General features: G+C 48.3%; 10 protein-coding genes across 10 annotated transcripts; 5 read left to right on the plus strand and 5 right to left on the minus strand.

Moving 5' to 3' along the window:
• Positions 1-2,636: 2,636 nt before the first annotated feature.
• On the plus strand, positions 2,637-3,704 carry M431DRAFT_549311 (hypothetical protein; the record flags this gene model as incomplete). The annotated part of the gene is made up of 2 exons (XM_024921286.1): positions 2,637-3,551; positions 3,579-3,704. The coding sequence occupies 2 exons, from the start codon at positions 2,637-2,639 to the stop codon at positions 3,702-3,704; spliced, it is 1,041 nt and encodes a 346-aa protein (XP_024767676.1).
• A 499-nt stretch (positions 3,705-4,203) lies between these two features.
• M431DRAFT_549312 (hypothetical protein) lies at positions 4,204-4,894 on the plus strand (the record flags this gene model as incomplete). The annotated part of the gene is made up of 3 exons (XM_024921287.1): positions 4,204-4,603; positions 4,653-4,760; positions 4,815-4,894. Coding segments are annotated over 3 exons (588 nt in total), but the record flags the coding sequence as incomplete, so codon positions are not given.
• A 203-nt stretch (positions 4,895-5,097) lies between these two features.
• On the minus strand, positions 5,098-6,794 carry M431DRAFT_525778 (hypothetical protein; the record flags this gene model as incomplete). The annotated part of the gene is made up of 5 exons (XM_024920633.1): positions 5,098-5,312; positions 5,387-5,441; positions 5,515-5,602; positions 5,678-6,598; positions 6,667-6,794. The coding sequence occupies 5 exons, from the start codon at positions 6,792-6,794 to the stop codon at positions 5,098-5,100; spliced, it is 1,407 nt and encodes a 468-aa protein (XP_024767678.1).
• On the plus strand, positions 6,739-9,616 carry M431DRAFT_501578 (hypothetical protein; the record flags this gene model as incomplete). The annotated part of the gene is made up of 3 exons (XM_024918030.1): positions 6,739-6,818; positions 7,464-8,367; positions 8,432-9,616. The coding sequence occupies 3 exons, from the start codon at positions 6,739-6,741 to the stop codon at positions 9,614-9,616; spliced, it is 2,169 nt and encodes a 722-aa protein (XP_024767679.1).
• Positions 9,617-10,381: 765 nt separating this feature from the next.
• Positions 10,382-11,337, plus strand: M431DRAFT_101058 (hypothetical protein; the record flags this gene model as incomplete). Its single annotated transcript, XM_024911286.1, has 2 exons — positions 10,382-10,459; positions 10,525-11,337. The coding sequence occupies 2 exons, from the start codon at positions 10,382-10,384 to the stop codon at positions 11,335-11,337; spliced, it is 891 nt and encodes a 296-aa protein (XP_024767680.1).
• Positions 11,338-11,733: 396 nt separating this feature from the next.
• On the minus strand, positions 11,734-12,540 carry M431DRAFT_101109 (hypothetical protein; the record flags this gene model as incomplete). Its single annotated transcript, XM_024911293.1, has 1 exon — positions 11,734-12,540. One exon carries the CDS (start codon positions 12,538-12,540, stop codon positions 11,734-11,736), a length of 807 nt encoding a protein of 268 aa, XP_024767681.1.
• A 1,085-nt stretch (positions 12,541-13,625) lies between these two features.
• On the minus strand, positions 13,626-17,941 carry M431DRAFT_501581 (hypothetical protein; the record flags this gene model as incomplete). Its single annotated transcript, XM_024918031.1, has 3 exons — positions 13,626-15,635; positions 15,686-17,695; positions 17,753-17,941. 3 exons carry the CDS (start codon positions 17,939-17,941, stop codon positions 13,626-13,628), a joined length of 4,209 nt encoding a protein of 1,402 aa, XP_024767682.1.
• Positions 17,942-20,090: 2,149 nt separating this feature from the next.
• M431DRAFT_101106 (hypothetical protein) lies at positions 20,091-20,909 on the minus strand (the record flags this gene model as incomplete). The annotated part of the gene is made up of 1 exon (XM_024911292.1): positions 20,091-20,909. The coding sequence occupies one exon, from the start codon at positions 20,907-20,909 to the stop codon at positions 20,091-20,093; it is 819 nt and encodes a 272-aa protein (XP_024767683.1).
• Positions 20,910-22,666: 1,757 nt separating this feature from the next.
• Positions 22,667-23,215, plus strand: M431DRAFT_488107 (hypothetical protein; the record flags this gene model as incomplete). Its single annotated transcript, XM_024916533.1, has 1 exon — positions 22,667-23,215. One exon carries the CDS (start codon positions 22,667-22,669, stop codon positions 23,213-23,215), a length of 549 nt encoding a protein of 182 aa, XP_024767684.1.
• Positions 23,216-23,630: 415 nt separating this feature from the next.
• Positions 23,631-24,686, minus strand: M431DRAFT_501584 (hypothetical protein; the record flags this gene model as incomplete). The annotated part of the gene is made up of 1 exon (XM_024918032.1): positions 23,631-24,686. One exon carries the CDS (start codon positions 24,684-24,686, stop codon positions 23,631-23,633), a length of 1,056 nt encoding a protein of 351 aa, XP_024767685.1.
• Between the last annotated feature and the right edge of the window lie 70 nt (positions 24,687-24,756).

Genomic DNA, 24,756 nt, shown 5'->3' on the forward strand with positions numbered 1-24,756 from the left:
TAGACGCCAATGGACCTGGGCCGAAATACGTGTAAGTGAGGGGGCACAATACGTATCTCGCTGAGACAAGTAGTTTAGCATGTGGAGTGGTCCTATTCACTATTGCAATTCGTGGCTTGCACGGTAGACGTCTCTGAAGCTTCCTGTGGATCTAGGGAATCCCTTATTCAGGGAGGATACTATTACGTGTCGAAGAGCCATTACGACGGCGGTCGAGGTAATGGTTTCGTGTAGACGATGCATATATTTACCCATGCCTTGGGTATTTCGGAGCCTCTCACAAAGGGAAAGAGAGCCGGTTACTACTACTACACGAAACATATCCTAGTGTGACACATTCGATATGACTGACTCGACGAGCATATAATTCGTGATATGTATGCATGAATCATGAAGTAGTATATCCAGAACGGTGGCGTGTGACGAACCTTGACATGCTCTGTTTGACCTGTCACCACCACTATCAGAAGCCGAGATCTGTCAGTCTAGATGTGCGTCCCCCACCTGGTTCCTGCGTATCAGAAATGCAGCCAAGCAAGCCATCGTTTCTCACGAAAATGACAGATCCAGGGCCCTTGTTTTCGCCTTTTGATGGGGTGGCCTAGTAATAGTAAACAATACTATTGTCATGATTCGTAGTTATTGTTGACTCACGCTGGCGCATGCTCCGAAATAGTGGTTTACCATATCGAACACACAATGACATAGACTAGATGATGTAGTAAAGGGCCGTACCTAACTCTTGAATACGTAGACGATTGTTCTGCCATTTTATATGGGCTGAGATCAAATGTGGGTGGCAGCGAAGTAAGAAGCACAGAGGCAAGGGACTATAACGAAAACTGGGATACGAATATGAGTTTATAGATCATGAGGTATGTAGAAAAAAAGGTCACTCTATATAAAGGCACAAAACCAGAGCCTGCCGCGTAGCTTTTAACAACATATCCGTGCCAACTCCCCGTCGATAGGAAACCCCTCTCGTCTAACTGTCTTTTTTATAGACTACATGTACCTAGGCGGATCTCCCCTCGGGCATCTGAGGCCGGTGATCATCATCCATCATCTTGCTCATGGATTGGCTCTCCTTAATTGAAGGTCTAGTCTTTTTGATACCTCGGCCATGTTGTTGTCAGTCGCATGTTCTATGACATGGATAGTGTACATGTATCCTTGAGCTCCGACTAGACGAACGCGAACAGCTACATTACTTGAGGCATGCTTATCGAGACTCGAGGTTGGAATGCCTATTATAGTATGTCCATGAGAGACAAAGTCATTGTGGACTGTAACCAGAGCATCCGGGTTAAAGTCAATACATTTCTACGGTAGAAATCCCGTCATATTTGATGAGGTAAAAGGTGTAGAGATACATTCGTCAAGATTTGTATGCAAGACCATGCATTGGAGAGAATTTATAAGAGACTCTCTCGGAGCAACGAAGAGATCAGGATTCCTCCTACGAGTGACTGGATTCGTGGCACTTTTAAGCTATGTTTGCCCCTGCAGGTGAAGGACAATCATGCATGTATGGAATGTAGGTTCCGTTGTCCGATGCGACGTAAACCTACAGAGGCGCAGTATCCGGGGACGGTTGATGAAAAGATGCGTTGTGAGGTAGGGCATGTGCGTGGATGCTAGATAATGGCTCAAATGTTCGCATTCCATGCATCTATGGCTTTGAACTCACACCATCGTTTTATGAAGGTTCAATTCCGATGAAATGAGATTAAAAATCCTACACTACATAGTTTATGCATCGAGAAAGTGATGACAATGATAACGGGCCTCACGGGAAATCTGATGGTACCAAAACAGCGTCTTGCCAACACACAAGTATCTTACGCTAATGTTACTCACTCAGCAGGAGACATCAGTTTCTCCATCACCTACATGTTGCTCGAATATATTGATTCTGCTATAAGCCAGTTGTTACGAACGTGGGATTGCTATCATGACGATTATAAGTTGCTTCAAAGTATTTCTCGGATCATTCTATCCCTTGCTTGTATACCTCACGCTTATATTGGCTTATTTCAACTTCATGACAGGCTGAAGACCGTTGTATGTAGTAAAATACTACCTTAGGTATGTACCTGTTATAATAATTTCCGGTGAGGTCGTTCTAAGAGGTTGAGTCAACAAAGCCAGTTTTCAGCTGCCATTCCAAGCATGCAGCTGGCATCTACAATGTCAGAGATTGTCGGTAACGGGAAGAGTGAAAGAGTCAGGCCTGAGGGTTGCACGGTCACTATTACGGACCACACAGATAGGGACATACAGAGGACTGTATTTATCTCTGATATTCCTAGAAACAAAGGGGCTACGCCTCCTTCTTATACCTCTGTTCAGTCCGTCAGGTCAGCTAGCTTGCTAGTTGAGAACTCTGACTCCTTGAACCGTGTTCAATGAACACAGAGTGTTCCCTTTGTGACTGGCCCCTGACATACAAGCAACATCTATTGACGTTCACTACTTGTACTTTGGCTATATATTAGGGTAGCTATGTCCAGTCCATGATCAATTCTCAAGTCCTCCATTCCCCTCTCGCAATCTCCTATTACTCTCTCAACGTTCATTACGGCGACACTCATTTGTCAGCGACCACACTACCGCAGTGTTGCAGCAACTTCATCATGCAGGTTAGAGATCGACCCGCCGCGGATGATTACATCGGCCGGCAACTATGGCTTGCCGAAGACGATCGAATGTCGATAGAGGAGGCAATTCAAAAGAATGACTTCGATGGTCTGGAGGGATTCGCTGACAGCAAAATATCTTTCATCAATGAGTCCTATTCTCGCGAGGGGAAGTCCGTTGAGGAGCTCAAGTATCAGCTGCGGTGTCTTTGGTACGTCTACTATCAAGCGGGCAAAAATATTTCCCATACAAGCCCTGAACAAGATACATGGGTCCTGCATATCGTCCGACTTCATGGGCAAGGGAATTTGACGCGCCGAGCACAAAGCAGCCACAACGGTGACGAGTTTGAGATCGCCACAACATCCGCTGGCATTATTTGGGAAGATCTGCCTTTCTTCACTGCGGACATGACGGACTTCTGGGTAAATGATTGTGCAACTATGAGTACTGACCAACGCGTCGACTTCTCTTGCTTTCTTGCCAAGCTCGCGTCCACCGGGGTAGACGACAATCTATGCGGAATTGCTTTGTTAGTTTTTAAGGACACTTTCGAAACTGTTCGTCCATTGGGCAGTTTCAACGATCAGAGCGACGAGGATCCTCATAGGTATTTACGTGATCTGACGATTGCCGCTTTATTTCCAGCTGCGCAGACTTGGCTGCTTGTCGCGCACAATAAAATCATCCAACTGTCAGACAAGTTGTTGAACAGCTTCGATACCGTCAGGCAGGACGAAACTACCTTTACCAAATCGGAGCTAGGTCGCAGATCATCAGCGGCATTTAGTCCCTGGCGATGGATGTATTGGCTGAAAAGAATGGAGGACATCAAAGAAGAAGCAAAACGAGCGAGGGAAGACACTCTTGCTACGAGCGTCTTGGGTACTATGGAACAATTGTTGAGAAAGGTTGAGGACATGGACACACGGGTTCAGAGAGAACTGGAGGCTGCAGGAAATTTGGTCAGGAATCAGCATCGCTTTAGTAGAAATGCATTGGTTCATCGTGAGGACGACGGGGTTAAATGGAAGGACTATGTCGGTATTGTAAGTCTAGAATAGAGCTATGTTGAGAGAGACATTTCTGGGAGTAAGGTTAATGATAAGTTATATTGCTGCACCGCGTTTCATATGTATATCTTTTGTGCGTTTCCTTGAATCCAATTCTTAAGTTGACAACGTGTTTACCCCATCTGCGTCTTTTCATTTGGAGGGCGTTGTACTGCTGCTGCTCTCCTTAAGCCATAGTCTGTTACTAATATACAAGTTTGTTAAACTTGGTGATGATGCAATGCATGAACATGTACCGTGGGATATCTTTTCAAGTGCAAATGATTTAACCTGTGGGCTGTACGCAGGGCAATGTTACCCGGCCTTGAATGCTGTTCGGCGTGATAACCACTTCGCCGAAAGCCATCATCCCAGACCCACACGCCCGGAATTCTACATGTATATAGCCTGGTTTACGTCTCTATGATAAGAAAAGAATCACGACGAACAAGATAATTCATGTATTTAAGAAGAAGAAAACAAGTTGCGTAATGTCGGACATTACACCTGAAAGGGGTTCGCAACTGGAGATTTGGATGAAGATGCTTGGTCCATAAGATATTTCTTCCGAAATACTTCGTTAGAGATGCTGGTGGCGCAATCCTTCTCCAAGAACTTTGATCTGCACGGGAAGCGTATAGGCGCGCTTCACGTCGTGTGCCGGACAGATGACACTCGAACAAAAATCGTCAACATGCTCACACGTCTATCTCGCGCTGAGATTACTACTTGTCCTATAAATGGTTCCAAAATTGTGGCAAAGGTGCTTGGAAATAAGGACCTGAAGGCGCAGTGGCAACTCGATTTACTCCAGATGAGTGATCGCATGAGGAGGATGCGACGAAGGCTAGTAGACGAATTTCGAAAATGTCAAACCCCAGGCCAATGGGATTATATATTGACAGATGTGAGTTATCTGCACTTTGGGATGCACTCGTTGGGGCATCGCTAACACTACAGATATTGGTATGTTCTCGATGACCAGTTTGCAACCGGATCAAATCCGCATATTGCGAGAAGTGTACCATGTATATCTCCTGCCTTCGGGAAGAATATCCATGACAGGCTGTAAGTATTGAAATCTTGTAGAGCTCGTCTGTACTGAAGCTCATATGCCCGTAGTGACGGAGCATAACGTGGAACATGTTGCGGAAGCATTTCACAAGGTCATTTCTGATGCCGCCCCTGTGATCCAGCCCTAACATCGGGGCAAACCGTATTAACATTCTTATATCCACCCATTTATTCTCAATACTGTAAAAAGTTTTTAAAAGTAGAACACTCAAACTTTATTCTATAATAGATAGTTAATTTATTTCTATAGTCTTACATCTCATATTATAACAGAACGGTACATACTTTAGATTAAGTATAGCCTAGCTGCGCATTTGAGACAACTGCCTCCCTAATCCTCCATTTGCGACGATGCTATAAATCTGCTGTTCTTCCGGAGGTGATGGCCGAATTTAAAGAGGATCCACGGGATAGGGAGGAGCCCTAATGAAAGAAAGGCAAATACGGTCCCGGCCCAGTGAATGCCGAGCTTCTCGTACATCTGAATGGTGAATAGAGGGAACACCGCTCCGAGGAGGTATCGAAAGGATCCATTAGCGGCGATAGCTGTTGCACAATGAGTTTACAAACTACATATAAACGCAAAACAAGCGCAAGATAGAAAGAAAGGATAAACATACCAGACGCGGCTGCACCAGCCCCATATGATTCGACAAGGTATATCATGGAGGAAAGCTATGAAGAAAGGGGGGCTCGTTAGACATTTGTGGTATTTATGGTTTTAACAAGTGAGAAATGAAATACTCACAAAGAGAACAAAAGCACCAAGACCAAACGGGATGCCACTCGCCACAACTACTGCCCAGTGGCCGCCTGGGTTGGCTGCCCATGCGTACCTACAACGAACACGAGGAAGAACGTTAGCTTCCTAACGAAACGGAGCGCTCTAACGGGAAGAGATCAAAACATACCAGAACAGCCCAATGGGTAAGAAGATGCTACCCGCCATGGCGCTGTACAGTCGATGTTCTGGGGCCGGACGACCGTTGGGGGCTTGCCGGGCAGCGCGGGCATAGAGAGTCTTCTCGATCACCAGGTATGTGACACAAGCTAGAAGATAGCCGATGAGCACGCTAATAAAGGAGAGACCAATATGGCGGGAGTCAAAGCCGTAGTCGAGGGTGTAGACGTATGTAGCGCTTGCAAAGTAGCTGAAGACGACCGCATATGCGTATCCCGTGTATAGAGTCAGCGAAAAGCAGATGGCTTCGGTAGTCAGCATGGTCATGGAGCGGAACACGGCCGCCTTGAGCATCGACAAGGCGAGCCGCACAGTACTGAAGCGACCCGAATGTTTCGCTGTGGCTTGGACCCGCGAGTCGGACGTCTCCTTCATGAAGAGGATCAAGATGAAGATGGGCGCCCCGATCAAGGCCACAACCCACTGCGTCCATCTCCAGTCACCATCGTATTCGTCCATGATATATGCCCCAACCAGCGGGCCGAGGGAGGGGCCGAAGAACGGGCCGCAGATAAACAGGAGGCTTGTCATGGCTCCCGCCTTGGTGCCAATCCCCCAAACATCAAGAATTGTTCCAGCGCCGATGGCCACGCCTGCTGATCCCAGGCATCCGCAGAAAAAGCGGCAGACCAAATAAGTGGCCAAGTTCCGTGCCGCTCCAGCACCGCCTGCAAAGGCAATTATACTTGATGAGGTTGCAATGTACAGCCAGCGGCGCCCAATAAACTCGGACAGGGGCGCCATGATCATGGGTCCAAAGGCCAGCCCCAGCATGTACATGGTTTCGGAGAGGATCGCGACGGTGCGGCTGACGGCGAACTCGACCATGAGGGCAGAGGTAGCAGGAACTGTGACAGATGCGGAGAATGTTCTGCAGTTTGATCATGACTTGATTAGCGGGAGCGCTCACTTGGTTTTGTGCAAGGCCTATCTACAAACATTAAAAAGGCCAGGAAGCAGGGGATGGCGGTATGATAGATCTTCATCCCTAGGCTCCAGCTCGTGGCGTTGATGGCTTTGCTGCTGTCGGCCTTGCTGCTGTCGCTTTTGTCAACATCTTTCTGCATTTCCAGATCTGACATAATGAAAAGGTGAAGAAGATCTGGAGAACTCCCTCCAACGCGCAGTGAACTGAAGTGAAGAGGTCTTTTGAGTCGATTTATCCGTGGTACGCCTGAGTTGGTCTCATGGATGACTCTAAATACACATACTTGAAATCACAGGCGGGACTGGTAATAATATACGGTTCTTGGGTAAATACTGTCTAATTGTTCTAATTTTCTGCATGCAGGGGTCTCAGACTCTCAATTAGCTCAGAGCCACGGAGCTATACAGAGTAAACAGGTAACAAGTACGTAAGTCTTGCGATATCAGACTCACCAATAACTGAAAGTGCCGTGTAATTCGGGCTTCTCGCTGCCGAAGGAGACCGAGTGAGCCACTACAAGGCGATGAACCAGACCCGCACTACATGCAGGATCCACCCGGCTCACCACGACTCTATAAATCCGGGGCCTCTCGGCTGTAGGAAGCCGAAGAGCTTTGCTGCCAACATGATCTCCAGCATTGTACCGCTTCAGTTGATTTTTTGCTTTTTTTCTACGGCTTCTGGTCACTGAATATAGTTTAGTACAGACGTCAACTACCATGGGTCGAGCACCAAAAAGGCCTGCTGCCTCGGTCGATGAAGAGGACTCGGCGCCGGCACCGCCACTCCAGGAATCGGTTCCCCAGAGTTCCAGTCGAGGGACTCGGTCCTGTGAAGGATGTTATCAGAGAAAGATCCGTTGTGACCGTGGCGTGCCTTGCACAAATTGTTCGAGACATGGCATGACCTGCGTGTATCCCACAAGGGACCCGGACGCGGCACAGAAACCTTGTACTCTCCGGGACGTCTCCAACCGTCTGGAGCGGCTGGAAAGCTTGCTATCGCTCTTGGTTGAGAGGGCCGGAGTCCTTACGGGACTTGAAGCCGATGTTGGCAGTAATCGCGGTCGCGGTCGAGCTGAGCCCGAGATTACAACCCAGCCTCGACCTATTAGTGACAATGCCAATACTATCAGAACTAGTCGGCAACAACCATCCGATCGGCCTTTAGACAAATCGACCTGGGAGCTGCTAATGAACAATTCGAACATCGAACCACTGTTACAAGAAGACAGAAGCAAACCTACGCAACCCCCTGGCCTAGAAACAACACCTTCGCACTTTCAGGTGAATACAGCCTCGCATCAAAGACTTCCTACGCAGCTAGGTACCGCTGCTCCGCTAGACAGGGATTCTGATCTGCTGGATGTCTATCCCGATGCCCAACTCGCCCTCCGATTATGGAATGTGTACGTCAGGTCGGTTGATCCGGTCCTCAAGATCTTGCACATACCAACGATCCAGTCTGCTGTTGTGGCCACGATTCTGGACGCCCGATCCGCACAGCCCTCCATGGTGGCACTGACATTTGCCATCTACTATGCCGCCGTCACGGCGCTTTGTCACCACGATTGCGATGAGCCCGTCGATCTCTCGTGGGAGAAGCCCGTCCTTCTAAAACACTACCAGACAGCGTTGGACCGGCTTCTCGTGACGCCGGATTTCATGAAACGACCTGATGTGACGGGTCTGCAGGCTCTCGCAATTTATGTGGTGGGGACCTAGACTGCCCTGGAACCGACACTGTCGTTACTTCAACTGACCATGGCTACTATAGACTTGCTCAAGGGCAAATGAACTTGGCCGGCCAGTATGGGTTCTTAACGGACTCGTGATCCGGCTCGCCCAGTCAATTGGCTTGCACCGAGACGGCGCCTCCCTCAAGCTGAGCCTCTTTGAGTCGGAGATGCGTCTTCGCCTCTGGTGGCATCTTTGTGTGCTAGAATCTCGTGCTTCCGAAGACCAAGGATTTCAGCCGACGGTCGATATCACGAATACGGGGCTGCGGCTGCCCCTGAATGTGAACGATGACCAGATCTATCCGGACATGACGCATTTTCCAGCGGAATCGCGTCGCTGGACGGAGATGTCCTTCTTCTTGATCCAGATCGACGCCTGCCGCGTGATCCATCCCATCCTCGACAAGCAACAACAGGATTCCGGCGATGCGCTTCTTAGTATCCGAGAAAAAGGAAGGAGGATCTCCGATCCAGTCCAATATATGACAGAGAAATATGGCATCGTGCCCGGGTCGAAATCTGTGACACCGGTTAATCTGCCGGGCATTGCCACGCAGCATGTCATCACGGCCTGTAAAAAGATGGAGTTCGTACTGCAATTACGAGAGGAGATTTCTATATCTAAGCAAAAAGAAGCGCAGGATGACGATGTCACGCCAGACGTGCCCAAGCTCTCGTTTAAGCTGGCCTGCGACTGTCTGGAGAGTAGCCATGTGCTGCTGAAAGAGGGCCTTGCATCGCGATTTACATGGCTCTTCAGCATGTATACGCAGTGGTACGCACTCGCCTATGTTCTACGTTGCCTCTGTAGCAACCCGAACCCTCGCGAGTTCGAGGCAGATCGTGCCTGGGCTCTGGTCGAGGGACTCTCCCCCCGTGGACCGAGTCCCCAGGGCCATCCAGCGGCGGTCCATGACGAGCATGGACATGGCAGGATATGGAAGTTTCTCAATCAGCTTCGACATCGAGCGTGGTCGCTGAGACAGCATGCCCAGACATCTACGGCCACCGCAGATGTCGGGGTTCAGCCATCCAGCGGTGGGAGGGATTGGACTTGCCAGCGTTTTCCAGATGCCGAGATGCTCCCGCCCACATCTATCGCCCCCGAGTGGGCTTCTGAGTTCCCTGCTTATTCCGACCAGAGCGTCTTTGCATCTCTGGATTTTTTGATGCCAGAGATTCCCTTTTTACCAGAGTGGAACGCGGTTATCAATGGCCAGTAGCCAAGTGGTTGTAAACAAGCAAACATTGCTATATCTACTCCGTATACGGTGCTAGATTCGAAGAGGGGCCGGAAACCGTGTTGTGGATGCGCTCTGTCTACCACCCGGGCACCTCCGGAGCGGAGTGTCTGTCCCATTCTGTTATACGATACGTCTGAGGGCGAACACGAGCATTTGATTTCCCGAGGAAGGGGATTCGAGAAATCCGCATCTTCAGTGAAAGGCCTCATTGGCTGCTTTATTAGTGCATGACTTTAAAAAGGATTGACTATACACATATGTAGGATTCGTGCGGTGCATGGTCAGCAGCAACGGGTTTCGCTTCGGTGGCATCGGCGCCGGCTGTGCCGAAGACGACCAGGGGCTCAAAACTTCAATGAAAGACTATTATGAGCCGGGAACATAGAGCTGCCAACATACTTAGAACTCGTATGGTTGGGCACAGGACAAATGCTACAGCTGCTGCATGACACGAACACCTTCTCTGACATGACAACGTCCAACGTCCAACATCCAACAGTCAATCCAGTCGGCGCTCCTCGGCGTCGATCTTGTCGCTCCCAAAAGCGTCGCAATCTTTGAACTTGGATGGTGAAATGGTATAAAGTCGCAGAGATGTATGAGCAACGGCATCATCTCCATGCCTCCAACTCATTTGGCACGCAATAACCGTCACCAACACGATTAGCTGTTCAATAGCACACCCGGAGCTACCAAACACGGATGACAACATTGAAGAAAGCATCCCACAGCCTGATATTTGCCATGGCAGCCTTTTCACCAATTCTCGCGCCATCAGGAACACGGCCTCGGTCACAGTTCTTCACCGCCGTCAAAGCCAACGTATGAACATCTCCCTTCTAGTCTTGCTGCTCCCACATGCCTCAGACTGAACATCCATGCTGTAGTTTATCCGTGACGGTTTCCCACTGCAGACATGGGTAGCCATCGGCGCTCTCCTGCATTCAGCACTCTTGCTGGTCCTTCCCATACGCTTCGCCATTATTCCGTCCATCTTCTATCTCAGCACCTCCCTCATCGACGGCCTCTTCATCTGGAGCGGCGTGCGCGCCAATCCATACATGTCCGGCGTCGTGCCAGGAAAGGTCAGTGCGCAGTTCCCCGGCAGCACGACGCCATCGCAGGATCCAATCGTCGTCATCAAGCTCGCCGCTCGCAGCAACCACCCGCTCGGTGTCTTCCACCCGCACATGCGCAAGATCAGCACCTTCTTTCGAGACATGATCGAGGACCTTGACGAGCACAGCGAGCAGTACGACTATCTCGGCGCGTGCAGCTACTTGGCCAACGAGCGCGCGACGGCCAATGAGGTGATGATCCTGGCCTACTTCCGCACCTACGAGGGGTTGCACAAGTGGTGCCACGTGCCGGGCGGCGTGCACTGCGAGGCTTGGAGCTACTGGAACCAGGACATCATGGGCCGCGGCAAGGCCAAGGAGGGCCGCCTGTTCAGTATCATGCATGAGGTCTATCAGGTCCCTGCCCGGAAGTGGGAGAGCATCTTTGTCAACTACCATCCCACCGGGCTAGGTGCCACGACGTACAAGATGGACGTGGACGGCCAGACGAAGTGGAGTAGCCCGCTGGTTGATGCGAGCGGGGGACTGCTGAGGAGCAGCAAGGGGCGGATGGCACTGAGCGAGGGCAACGACCACGACATCTACGGGGACGATCCGTTTGCGAGCCAGTCTGAAAAATAAATGATTAATATGTTATGTGTCCACTGAAAATGGAACAAGAGGACTCTAAATCTGGATTTCTGTAGCGCTATAGATTGCAGATTTGAAGGGTTGATGGAACGAGATAATTGGTATCCTCTCTAATAGAATTTGACTTTTTGTTTTGCCTTTAGTTTCAACTTGTTATATACTGCTGCTGCCTCTGTGTCTATTAACTTTGCTTCGCATTAAACATGCACTTGTGATGACATCCCATCATATTAGACGAATATAAAATGCAAAATGATATTGTAAATAAGCGGGAGCCAAAAAATATAATCAATTTGTAGCACACTAATTTAACAATAACTCGCAAAACGAGTGGTCAGGTTCTTCTAACCGAGTCTATGTTGAAACAAACAAAAAGTCGAGGTCCGTTTAATTTTCGCCAGCGAGCTTATCAATGGAGCTCATCATCTTGTACAAGTTCTTGGCGCGCTGAGTATCCTCCACAAACTTGTTGAACTCCTCCTTTCCAGTGCCCTTGCCATCAAAGCCCCATTCCAGTCCGTAGTGCACAACAGTGCTGTCGAAGGTGTAGCGGCCCCTGTCTCTGCACAAGCCGCAGAAGATCTCCTTGAACTCGTCGGCAAAGCCGTTGCGGGGGAACGCGTTGCAGATCTCCTTGAACTCTTCATCGGTCATGACACCCTTCAGGTTCGGGAGGTCCTCCGGAAGGCCGAGGAGGTGCAGGCTCGGTCCAAGGAGGTCACCGTGAATGCCGTAGTGGACCAGCGCAACTTCGGGCTCCTTCCAGGGCGCAAAGACTTCCATCGTGTGCAGGGCGATGGAGTCCCAGGCCAGCTGCATGCGGCGGCCCTTCCTGTCCCAGGTGCTCTCCTTCTCAGGGTATGAGTCGATGAAGTCGCGAGCGAGGTTGGCACCGTCGACCTCGAAACGCCTGGTGTTGGTCACAATCTCCTTGTTCTTGGACCAGGCGAGATCGTGGAGGAGACAGCTCACGACAATGAGCTCCTTGTCAAGTTCATCGCCCAGCTTGGAGAACTCGGGCATCTTCTTCTGGAGAAGAAGGCAAAAGGCTGCGCTGCGCAGAACATGGTTCAAGACTCCTGGGGTCGAATACTTCTTTGCTTGATAGTAAGAAGCTAACACGAGGGGAGTGGTGGGAAACTCGATCCCGGTCAAGGGGAAAGAAGGGAAGGGGTTGGTAGTTGATGACGCCATGGCTATTGATGTTGATTGCACAGAGATGCGAATATCTGAGTTAGTGATTGTTGTTCTGACAATTGATTGGTTGCTTGATTGGTTTGTTGATTGCTTGATGGATATTTTTTTTGAAGCTGAGTTACCAAAGGGCATTATATAGAGGAAAATATGGCATCTAGAAGTCTAATCTGGACAAGCAATGGCATAGCTTACGAATGAACAGTGCATGTAATCATTCCGTGTCTCGCAGTGCGAGACTCATCGCAAGCTTATTGGAACATGGTTGATTTGTAACAGAAAAGTGTTGAACTTGGCTACAAGGTTTGTTGAAGGTTTGAATATGGATCGAGATGGAAGGGTGCATTGGATCAACTAATCGCTGTTGCTTTGCACGATTTAGCACCAACGTCTTATTTTCCAGCAATAACCTGGGCAAACAAATAGAGGTGGCTTATACATCTCTTCCGACCCAGCTCGGAGTTGGGGTAATATCACGCCATGCAATAGTAGAAAAGATATACGAGTACGAATAAGTTTCAAGCTCTGCGATTATGTTTTGTAGTGGCCATTGGCCCAAGTCCTGCGCTAGGCCTCGAAGAATTGCTTCGCATCGTCTAGCTGCCCGTCGCTCCTCTGATGTGTGGTGATGGGTAATCATGATTGACTTCTGTATAAATAAAAGAGTTGCCGATGCCACTCGGATAAATTGTGAGCGCACCCTGACGCCTCTCGGATGCATGACCAAATATACATTAACGATTGTATGTTTATGACGGTATGCCTGAAATAGCGGACTACCACCTCTGTCATACTGAGGCTGGTGGCTGCTTGCATAATGTTCATGACTAATGTTTGAAGAATTGCCGTTATTGGCATGCACTTACCCTTTTGGGCAATTGGACCCTGGTTCAGTTCCCCACTATTTTTATAGGTTCGCTAACTATTTTAATACTAGTGCCGGCAGTGGTCTTTATGGGTCTTCGATGCAGCGTTGACAAGCTCAATGTGCTGAACGATGAAAAAGGCCAAATAGGAGGAGAAATATTCCCCAGGCTCTTCAATGAGAATTATAGTAGTAACTTAAGCTTCCTAGTTATATTGATTCATGAAAAATCTACTTCCAAAAACGTTAACCTGCCGGATTCATGTCCCAGTACCAACTTATTTCCATCTACTGCTACTGAAGTACAGTTGTAGTTAGTAGGAAGCCAGAGGCTTTTCTTGCCATCTATAGTCACCCACTTCCCGTCGACATACAGAGTATGGTCAGAACAACCCTCAGTAGAAAAGTGCTCGGATAAGATGGATGTAGGCGCTAACCGGAGCGATCCGTAATTCGTCTTAAGGTATCTGCCGTCGGGCGAAAATCCTACAGCCGCAACCCTATATCCTTCAAATGTGTGTAGGTGATTGCCCGTGACTGTATCCCAGAGCCGGATAGTACTATCGTCTGATGCAGAGGCTAGCGTCTTACCATCAGGAGAGAAGGCCACAGATCTAACCCACTGGCCATGTCCCTCAAGCGTCTGTATATGGCTCCCTTTAGCCGTATTCCAGAACCGGATAGTTTTATCGTCTGATGCGGAGGCTAGTATCTTGCCGTCAGGTGAAAAAGCCACAGATTCAACTGGTTTGTAATGCCCCTTAAGTTGCCGTAAGAGGTTTTCTGTGGCCATGTCCCAGAGATAGATAGTGAAATCTCCTGAAGCCAAGGCCAGCGTCTTAGTGTCAGGTGAAAAAGCTATAGAATAAACATATTCGCCAAGTCCCTTAATTGTGCGTAGGTGGCTTCCGGTAGCTGTATCCCAGAGCCAGATAGTTTGTTTATCTGATACTGAGGCTAGTGTTTTACCGTCGGCTGAAAAAGTCATAGACCTGGCCCAGTTGCTATCTCGCTTAAGTGTATGTAGGTGACTCCATGTAGCCCTATCCCAAAGCCGAATTGTTTTATCTTTTGCTGCTGACGCTAGTATTTTACGGTTAGGTGAAAAGGCCACAGATAAAATCCAATCGCTGTGTGCCTCATGTGTATGTAGGTAACTATTTGCAGTTATATCCCATAGCCGTACAGTGGTGTCATCTGATGCCGAGGCCAGCATTTTGCCATCAGGTGAAAAAACTGCAGAATTGACATGATGGGTATGTCCCTTGAGTATATGTAGACAACTCTTTGCAGTTATATCCCAGATCCGGATAGTTTCCTCATCTGATGCCGAGGCCAAAGTTTCGCTATTGGGTGAAAAAACCACAGAATTAACCCAGTCATCGTGCCCCTTGAGCGTTTCGTGGCCTCCTGCAGCCATATCCCAGAGCTGGACGTTATTGCCTGATGCCGAGGCCAATATTTTACCATCGGGCGAAAAAGCGACAGACCTTACACGATTGTCAGGTCCTTGGAGAGTATAATGGCTCCCTGTGGCTATATCCCAGAGTCGAATAATCTTATCGTCTAATGCTAAGGCCAACGTTTTACCGTCGGGTGAGAAAGCCAGAGACAAAATAAGATAATTACTATGCTTCCTAAATATTTTGTGGCTTCCTGTAGCTGTGTCCCAGAGCTTGATAGTCTTGTCGTCTGACGCCGAGGCTAGCGTCTTGCCGTCAGGAGAGAAGGCTACAGATTCAACGCAATCGCTATGTCCCCTGAAGGTTTGGTGGCTCCCCGTTGCTACGTCCCAGAGCCGGATTGTGGTATCGTCTGATGCTGAGGCTAATGTTCTGCCATCGGGCGAGAAAGTTATGAATATTATACCCTTAGAATGTCCATTGAGCGTCTGTTGGTAGCTTCCCGTGGCTGCATCCCACAACCGGAGAGTCTTGTCGTATGACGCTGAGGCTAGCGTCTTACCATTAGGAGAGAAGGCCACAGATCTAACCGGGTAGCCATGTCCCTCGAGTGTCTGGCGGTTCGTATCCCAATGTGTTATAATTCCTGCTACAGTCTGGATGAATGGCAGCCTATACTTCCACTGCGTGGCCCTGACCTCACTTGTCATTGGGCTGAATACTAGTGCGGATGCATATATCTGGAGAGGAGCTCGTTCTATGATTGACCCGTGACTTTGGATAAATGCTTCGATGTCATTTAGGAATCGAGCCAACTGAGAAGATTTCTGTATAGAAATTTAGCAGCTATGAGGAAAGGAAGGAATCATAAGCTTACCTGCGTAACATGTAAAAGTTTTCTGATCGAATATAGCCCATCCGAGAGTCTTTCCGGTACGGATAGATATTCGAGCCATTGTAGGAGTTTCTCTCTCAGAAACCCAATTACTTCTCCATCGTCCGCCAACGCGCTCTTGCCCTCAGGGTTTTCGCTAGTTCCAGCGACGAAATGGTCGGCCCAGAAGAGACAGGAATACCATATCGAAGCTAGACGATCCCGCTGTGGGGGTTCGAGATTTTCTGGTGTGAAACCGTTATCGAGGTCATACATGTTTTGTTTCAGAACCTTAGCCATTGCGCTAATTGAGCGTTGGCCGATGTCTACATGCCCTTGGGCAGTTCCGGACGATTGAAGCCGGCGGTTGAAGTTGTCGTATAAATAATCCTTGGCAGACTGGTGGATCAGGTACACTGTTCCCTCCCTAGTTGTCAGAAATGAGCCGCATTCCTTAATAGCCGTCTCCGTTATATTGCGTGACAGGTCGGACAGAGCGGCTAATTCAGAGAGAGAGATGGGACGGAACGCAAGAACAGTGCACATCAAGATTTTTTTGCAATCCTGGGGCTTTATCTTCTCCCCACTCTCAATCCTGGTCATCATATGGTCGTATAGCTCTAACAATCCCGGAGGCATGGCTTTGATGTCCTGGACAGCATACCCCCCATGGACGCCTTTGATATGCTGAAATGCAAGTGATACCCAAAGAAACGTGTTCATAGCCCGTTGGCGAACTTCCTTGGAGATCTCAGCCAAAATGCTTGCGTCGTACCCGTCTCTACCCCTAAGGGCCGTGAGCTTGTGGTCGATGTATGCATCAACGGGGCGTGCTAGACGTTGCGCATCTAGTTCAACTAGGTTCTCTGAAATGTTCCGTAAATCTCCAGTTAAACTCTTGAGCCTGGAGAGAACATCAATCTCAGGCTGGCTAGAGAGTAGCCACTTCACTTTGTCAGAGCGTCTGAGGGATTCTGAAATGAGGTCAATTAATTCATCCAACCCCGGCTTCGCCCTATCGCACTCATCAAGGGCATCGACCACAAGAATGACTGGCGACAATTCAGGATTATCTAACATTTTCAGAAATGCTTCAGAGAGTGCAAAAAAAGCATTCTGGTCTGTGAAAAGAGCGGCGCCAGAGTTCATATACTTCTCTCGCAGATGTGAGATAAGATGCGGCTGCTCAACTACGAGCATCCAGACTAAAGACCGGAGAGCGGCGGTTGCGCTATTCAACGATACATCTGTCCCTTGAATAAAGAAGCAAGATAAGCCCGGGGCACAGAAATCTTGCCGCTCCTCAACGCTGCGAATAATCCCCAGTAAGAGCATCGTCTTTCCTGTGCCAGCATATCCCTTTATCCATAACAGTTGGCATGAGTTGTGGTCAGGTTGATCATTCCACTGCATGAAGCGCGCATACTGCTCTGTGCCAAGTACCCATTCGTATGCTTCGGGGAGTAGAGCGTCTTTTTTATTCTCAATCTTCTTCATATCGTCTCTCGGATCGACAACTCGAAGATCCCAGCAGCATTTTCTGTCAATTTCATCAAGCTGCAGTTCCTTTTGGAAGGTCAAGAATTTTCGAAGAGTCTGATGTATGTCTCCAAGCAATTCTTCCATGCTCTTGGCACGCTCGACAAGTTGCGCTAGGGCGCTCTTCGCATGGAGCTTGTTGTACTGATCTGAATCCTTCTGAAGAGTAATTTCCGCATCTTCAACGGTCTTCAGATCGTTATCCCAATCATCCCAACTCACAAGGCTGCGGAGAAAGACAAGGCCCTGCTGCCGGTAGTAAGAGCATACACTTTTCATCTGATACAGGAGAAGGGCCTTGTAGAGCGCGAGGACCTTCGTCTCCAACTGGGGCAGAATCATTTTAAGAGGCTCGTTGAAGCAATCTTCACTCAGAAGATGTTCTGTGAGGGCACAATACCAGTCCATTCTAGAGATAACGTATACGATGCCAGAAAGATTAGATTTTGTCGCTTTTGTAGGATTCAAAAGGATCTAGATGGAGACGAGTGAGCGGGAATTAAAGAAACACAAGATAAGTGTGCCGCTCACCTGCAGTCCAATACAAATACCAGCCCATGGTAGCGCAGCCTGCGGTATGTTTTGGATAGCTGCGTCGATTAACCCTTTGGCTGAGATGATGAACTGGGCAACGTCGCCCACTCCTTTCGTAATCTTCGACGGCGTTGAAATCTTCGCTAGACCTTCTTCCACTAGCTTCTTCATGAATATATGTCTCATGGTTGGATCTTTCAGATCAGCTGAAATGTCGGCGCCAGAAACAATGTCAGGCTTCGTCCCGAGAATTGTGGTCAACGCTTTTACATAAGACGTGACCAACTCTGCAGTGTCTGCATCCTCCTTAAGGCTATCGTAGGCGGCGTTCCAGAGTTCTGGGATTTGGAAAGTTCTGTTCGCTGCCGCTCTGTTGATTCGGTCCCTGGTGCGTCTTCTGCATGGTGTTCAACCGACAGAATGTGTGTCTGTGTAACGTTGCCAGACGTATTGGTGGTCTCTTCGAGATATGCCATGTCTACCGAGCGAGCATCGTTGGGTCGCCTCCCTGTAGCTCGCGTTGTCTCAGCAATTGTCGCATCGGGGACAACAGTTAGCTCTGTCTCGTTGCTGGAGGGTGCTCTTGAATCATGCTTCACATCTTGTTTCGGGCATTAGTCTTCTGCCGTAAGTCTGAGTTCCAAACTCTCAGCCTCGCCATCCAAAATGAACATACCTGTGGACTGCCCAGAAGAAATAGGTGGTGGTGCTGCACGAAATTTCTTGAAGATGCTCCTCCAAGTTTTTTTTATTGAGCGCATAGCTTCGGTAGCGACCTTTGGTGCCAGAAAACCCATAGTATCTCAGCTGCGGTAATGATGCAGTGATGTAGAAGAAGAAGTAACGCAGCCGTGTTAATTTTGTCCTTGACCACAAGGAAAAAAAACCAGTTGTGATCAGAATGGTTTCCCTTTCGCGACGGGAAGGCTGCCCACTGAGTGGGCGGCAGTATCGAATACTCGATACCTGGCTCGGTCAATTGATGACCTATCAGAGCTTATTGAGAAGCAATGGGTGAAAAGGATGCAAGGACTAGGCTGAGCGGCGGTGGTTTAACGAAACATAGGCAATATATTATCTAGTGTGTCTGTCGTTATTATAATGCGCTGATGTTCTAATGTGATGTCCGTCACCGCTCAACAACAAACCGCCATGGCCTATGTTTTGTGCTTGCTTGGGTTGAATGACAACCGGAAAGTTTCCCTTCGTTCTCTAGATCCCGTCGGGAGGACCTGATCGCAAAAGCCCCTCGTTAGGTTATCCGATCAGGGAAGTGTGCAGTAGCATCTCCGGGGTTATCGGCATGAATCGCCAACGTCAAATTGGTTGGCCGGAAAAGCTGACACGCATTCCCCCGTCATTTAATCCTGGTCTGAGTTATAGACCAGAGGTAGCACTAGAAATGCATACTGCCCGATTACTCGCAGACAAAATAGGTAGCAGTGGATGCTTCAGATCCAATTGCATCTTCGAAAGCATCAATAACAGCCAAATGACCTATTAAAACACTCAAATATTTGTGATAACAAACGCCAAGCAACCGCCACAACTACGTGGCACATTTCTAGAGCCCAGCCTGACGACTGGGCTCTGGACGAAGGGCCTTCACAGCTGCATACCCACCCTTGTAATACAGATGAGGTGGCAGGGTGGACAAGAAGGTAAGCTGTAAATACGCGATGTCCTACAGCGAGCAGACAACATCCAATCCATCAGACAGCTACATGTAGCCTTAATCAATTCATGGTCCAATAGCTCGTTAGCACCCGAATGGCCACTACCAGTACTTTCTCTTTCGGTGTCTTGTTAAACCTTTAATCCTAATCTAATGTCGGTCTTTATTTACATCACCGATTCGAAGACAGAGCCTTCATAGCTCCGATTTCTCAACGTCTTTGAAACCTTCGCTAAGCTACATCAGCAACATTGATCTAACACCGTAGGTTTTTAGATGTGTGCATATCTTGTATTTATGATGAAATGAAGACCAATAAGTAAATTGATCATGGTAGCGCTCACGGACAATAGATTATCATTTTCGTTGTATTTACTTTCACCCCCAAGTGCCGCGGTAGGCGTTGCAGATCCTGCCAATTCTCGTTCTCATATGGGCATACAAGTAGCCACATATTCTTTCTGTAATGATTCGCGGAACTTCATCCCGTGCTATGATGCCCTCCATCAAAAAAGCATTGATACTCTGCCGCGATATAGTCGCGGTCTGTCCCGAAGTTCATCACTGCACTGCTTCAGTCCATCATAAATAATGTGCAATAAAACTACCTAATTAATTTTCACATTAATATAGGCAAGTGGCTATTCCTTGCTGTATGAACTAAAATTCAAAAGTCTCCTCTTCTACATGAAACAGAATATCTTCACAACTTGCTTTTGACGCTGCTATTCTTCCGCTGCGTATCAATTGTGCAGGCCCACAGAGATTAACTGAAGCATCCATGCCCATTCTCGCATCTCTCACGTCCTCAAACCATTTCATCAAATCTGGACGGCCTTGGTAGATATCCCCGATGCCATAAAACTTTACAGATTCGCTGTCTTCCTCCACGCCACTTGTAACGTGAATCGTGATATCCAGCGTGACGGGTACAGCTTGATCCGACGCAATTTCAGCGAGGCTCTTCAGCTCCGCTTCGAACCAGGAGATGTGATCAAAATTCTTCACCGTCCACAAGAGATGAATATGCCAGCCTCCAGACATGGATACAAGTCCTGATTTACCTTGATTCACAATGTGTTTCGCAATACTGATGCCGGGGGTGATGCCAATTCCGCCAGCCACGAGTACGATCACTGGATGTGCGCCCCATTGCAAATGACCGACACCATACGGACCATCAATCTGTAGTTTGGGAAAATTCATTTCCGTAGATACAGCTTCGTATGTTCCTCCTTCGATTGATGTTGATTGAGCAACCTTTACAACATCTTCCCCAACGGTTTGCACCTTTTTGGTAAATGAGCCAAGCGCCCTGACGGCGAGCGTGGTTTCATTTTGTCCAGGTGCAGAAGCAATGGTAAATGGATGCCAATTGAAGAATGACACGCTGGGGATCTGTATCCAAGCTATCTGGCCTGGTTGCGATGGCGCTACTCCAGCGATGTTGAATTTCGTTACACCTCCTGAGTAGTGCATAACTGATTTGACTTGCGAGCCCCGAAAGTTATTATAGAATCGGATGCCGCGATCAACTACCCAGAGGCCAAATCCAGGAAGAAGAAATTCAGGCCCCTTGTTCGCGTGGTACAAGGCTCCTGCAACGAAAACAAGGAAGAAAAAGTGCGGGTAGTAGAATGCCTCGAACCAGCGACGACGGAATATCTTGGGAATAGAAGTGATTGCAATAATACACAACGATATCCACGCAGCTATGCCCACAGGGATACGAGGGGCCTGAGCAGCCGTGTAAAACTGGTTCGTCTGCACATAATGTTGTATGATGAGGCTGCAGTGCAGCGTTGCATGTACAAATGTTGCCAACCCAATCCAGCGATGATACCTAAGTAACACTGCCGAGGGAATGCGAGCAACATGAGCAAAGAGGTTGGTACGCGCACCCATGAGGAGGCTAAGGCCACCGTTGGCGATTGTGAGCCAGCCATAGAGTTGGTAGTTCGTGGTATAAGCAAACTTATTCCAGCCCCAGAGGAAGTTGAGAAAGGTGAAGACAGAAACGCGTATGAGGATGGGAACGTTATTGCGCGTGATGAACGGTATAGCAGACGGTAGTGTTGTTATCTTATGTAGGGCAGTATAAATCTTCCAGTGCTTCTGGCGTGCTGTATTCGGCCGGCCTGTAGAAAGAGAGTGTGAGAATTGATTCTTAGTGAACAGATGAACGTGATGAGGAGAAACCTACCTCTTCTATAAAGATGTAACAGATATGACGGAACATGAAGCATGCTCTCAAAGAAAAGCATTCCAATAACACAAAGGAAATACGCTCTGGCAGCCGTATACTGATCATTGATAATAGGATTAAGCATAGATGGAGACACCATCTTGGTGAATGCTGATAATCGTTGATTCAAAGACTATGAGAGTAAATAATCTTTCAATAAGAAAAATGTTTACCAAAGTATTGGCTCAATAATGAAGAAGGCAACAATAGAGAACTGTCAGTTATATTTCTTGAGAGCGTTCGTCTCTCTTCGAAACTATATATTATGCCAATCAATGTATTTCGTATCTGCATAAACAGTCTCATCTTATGGCGGATAAGACATGAATTACAACTATACTGGTTAGACAAGACTGATTACACATGCGCTACTTGATAGTCCGTCTTACTTACACCTCAAAATAGTCAGGGGTAATGTTTAAGCACCTTATCTAGATATGCTCGGCACTTGTGTATCATTTGAGAAGGGGCTATGCCTGTCCCTTTTCTTTGACCTCAAGTAATCTGCATCTACTCTTTTGGGAAATTTTGATGAATATATCTGCTAGTAATGCAGCAATTCCAAAGGAAAGATACTAACATGCATGTCTCGGACCACTGCCGATGCTACATTAATGTTTGGCACTAGAGGTTACCCTTCACTTCAGCCCCCTTGGCAGTTTGGAATCAAGCTGACAAAAGTTCCCCATTTTTTAACCTCTGTATTGAATTCGGCCTAACGTTGAATGATCTACGATAATTGACCCGCCGCCGAATACTAGCTCTTCGGCAGCTAAACTTGGGGAGGGCAAGAAGAGGTTAGTTGATGGATATATAAAGACAATAAGAACCTACTTCTACAGCTATCTTCTTTTTCATCATCCAGTACTCAACTCTTTCATCAGACAAAGAACAACCCACAACCTTCAAATTTCAAATCTCCAAGCTTAAAAAAGCCAATATTATACACCATCTTTCACAGCCAAACAATCAACTACATTATTTACCTACAATGCTTTTCTCAACCATGCAGACTCTCTCTTTCCTCTCAGCTCTGGCTCTGCCCGCTATTGTTAGTGCTAGCCAGGTCGGCGCTTCGGGCACCCTCTCTTCTCTTGATGGTGGCCTTGGCGGCGTCGTCACTGTCGCCAGCGACTCTTCCCTTGAGGTTACACAGTATAAGCTGGCCGATGCCAGTGCTCCTGAGCTGTACTGGTGGGGAAGCACCTCCAGCGATCTCTCGTCTGGTTTCCGCATCTCCAACACACATATTACGGAAGCTGCCACTTCGGATAGTCTGACGATTAATCTGGATGCCGGCCACACACCCGCCGACTTCAGCACGGTAGGACTTTGGTGTGAGAAGTTCAAGACCAACTTTGGCCAGGCTCAGCTAGCAGCTAGCACGACAGGAACTTCGAGCAGTAACAACTCGCAAACCACCACCGGGGCTGCAGCACCGGCACGTACCACCACCGGTGCAGGTTCTGCAAACAGCATTGGGGTTATGTTTGCTATTGCGGCCATGGCTGCTGGGGTCGTTGTCCCAGCGCTGCTTTAATTGAGCAAGAGTAGGAATCCTGATAATATTGCATGTCAATGACATATATGTAGCTCAGCAAGAGACGGAAGATGACACTTATATCTAGACTAAAGTTCTCGTTTGGATGGCGTATCACTATAGATTTAATTTTATTACAATTGCTTTTATTTACTCACAGCTGACCCTATAGTAGCGGGTGATTATGATACAGTAACCAGATGGACTTGGTGGTTGCGTCGGCATATAGTTAATGGGAGTAAGGAGTGCTTTAATTTTGTGCTTCTTTTAACTATGAGTAGCGTGCTGACTAGAGTCAGCCAGTAAGCCCTATAGGTTTCTATCTCCTTTCCGTAAGATTTATCACATTCCTAGTTATCACACGCTAAGAATGCTGTGATTACAAACTCCATGGCAACATAGCTGAAGCAGCTAGCTACTTATCCCCTAGTAACCACCCGACACCATCTACAGCGTCTCGCATCCGTCTTTGACTGACTGCCAATTCCGGATACATTGTCCAAAATCCGTGAGGAACGCCGCGATACACATCTATTCTCGTAGGCACTCCGCACTCTTCTCGCAGAATGCGCTCGTAAATGAGACTGTCATCCCGTGCAGGGTCCATCCCAGCGACCTGGAAATAGACAGGGGGCAGAAGTTTATGTCTACTTGTAATGGCATCGGAGTGAGGCTGTTGGCTAATGGAGAATGGCGGTGACGGCTTGTCCCCTTTATACGCACTCATGTACTGGTTTAGAGCTTCTGTGTCGAGGATTGGGGCAAACTTGTTCTGTTCCATGGAGAGATAGAGCTCCTTGTAACGGTCAGGGACACGACCAGGGTCAATATAAACTCCACACGCTAGGAACTGCCCAGTAAGCGGAGGCTGTAGATCTCGGGCAAGTTGTGCCACCATGTTGCTGATGGCTGCCCCGGCTGAGAGCCCTCCAATGATGAAACCCTTCTTCGGGTCGGCATTGGCAGGCAGAATTCCCCCATCTTTCTCAGCTGCCTTGCGGGCAATATACTGCACTACTGCGAATACATCGTTGACGTCGGTAGGGAACGGATATTCTGGTGCAAGGCGATAAGACGGTAGAATGCAAGTAGCGTTATGTGCCAATACTAGTTCCCGCGCGGTGGCAAGCTCCAGCTCCGGGTAGCCAACACAGTGGCCGCCGCCATGAACGAGAATCACGATAGGGGATGGAGTGGTACTGGAGATGGCGGACTGGCAGACGGCTATGCGAGATGAGAATGTGTCGTCGATTGGAATATGATACTCTCTCTCAACAATGTTCGTCGGTCGGCTAGCTGCGAGCATTTGCTGAGCATCGGGTAGAGTTTCCTGGACGGTTTTCTGAAATGTGGGAATGCCGCCGGGAATGTGGCCTGGCGGCGAGCCGTTGGCTTTCCAAGCAGCTTCGAACTCTGGGTCCATGATGCCAGTGGCGAGGATTTGTTCAACGGTCCATGGTGGCTGGTCCATTCTGAATGTGTCACCCATGATAGACAGTAGCCAGAAGAAGTCAATGGCAAATTAACTGTGCAAATGTATA

This window comes from Trichoderma harzianum, assembly GCF_003025095.1.
Source record: "Trichoderma harzianum CBS 226.95 unplaced genomic scaffold M431scaffold_30, whole genome shotgun sequence".
NCBI classification, from domain to species: domain Eukaryota; kingdom Fungi; phylum Ascomycota; class Sordariomycetes; order Hypocreales; family Hypocreaceae; genus Trichoderma; species Trichoderma harzianum.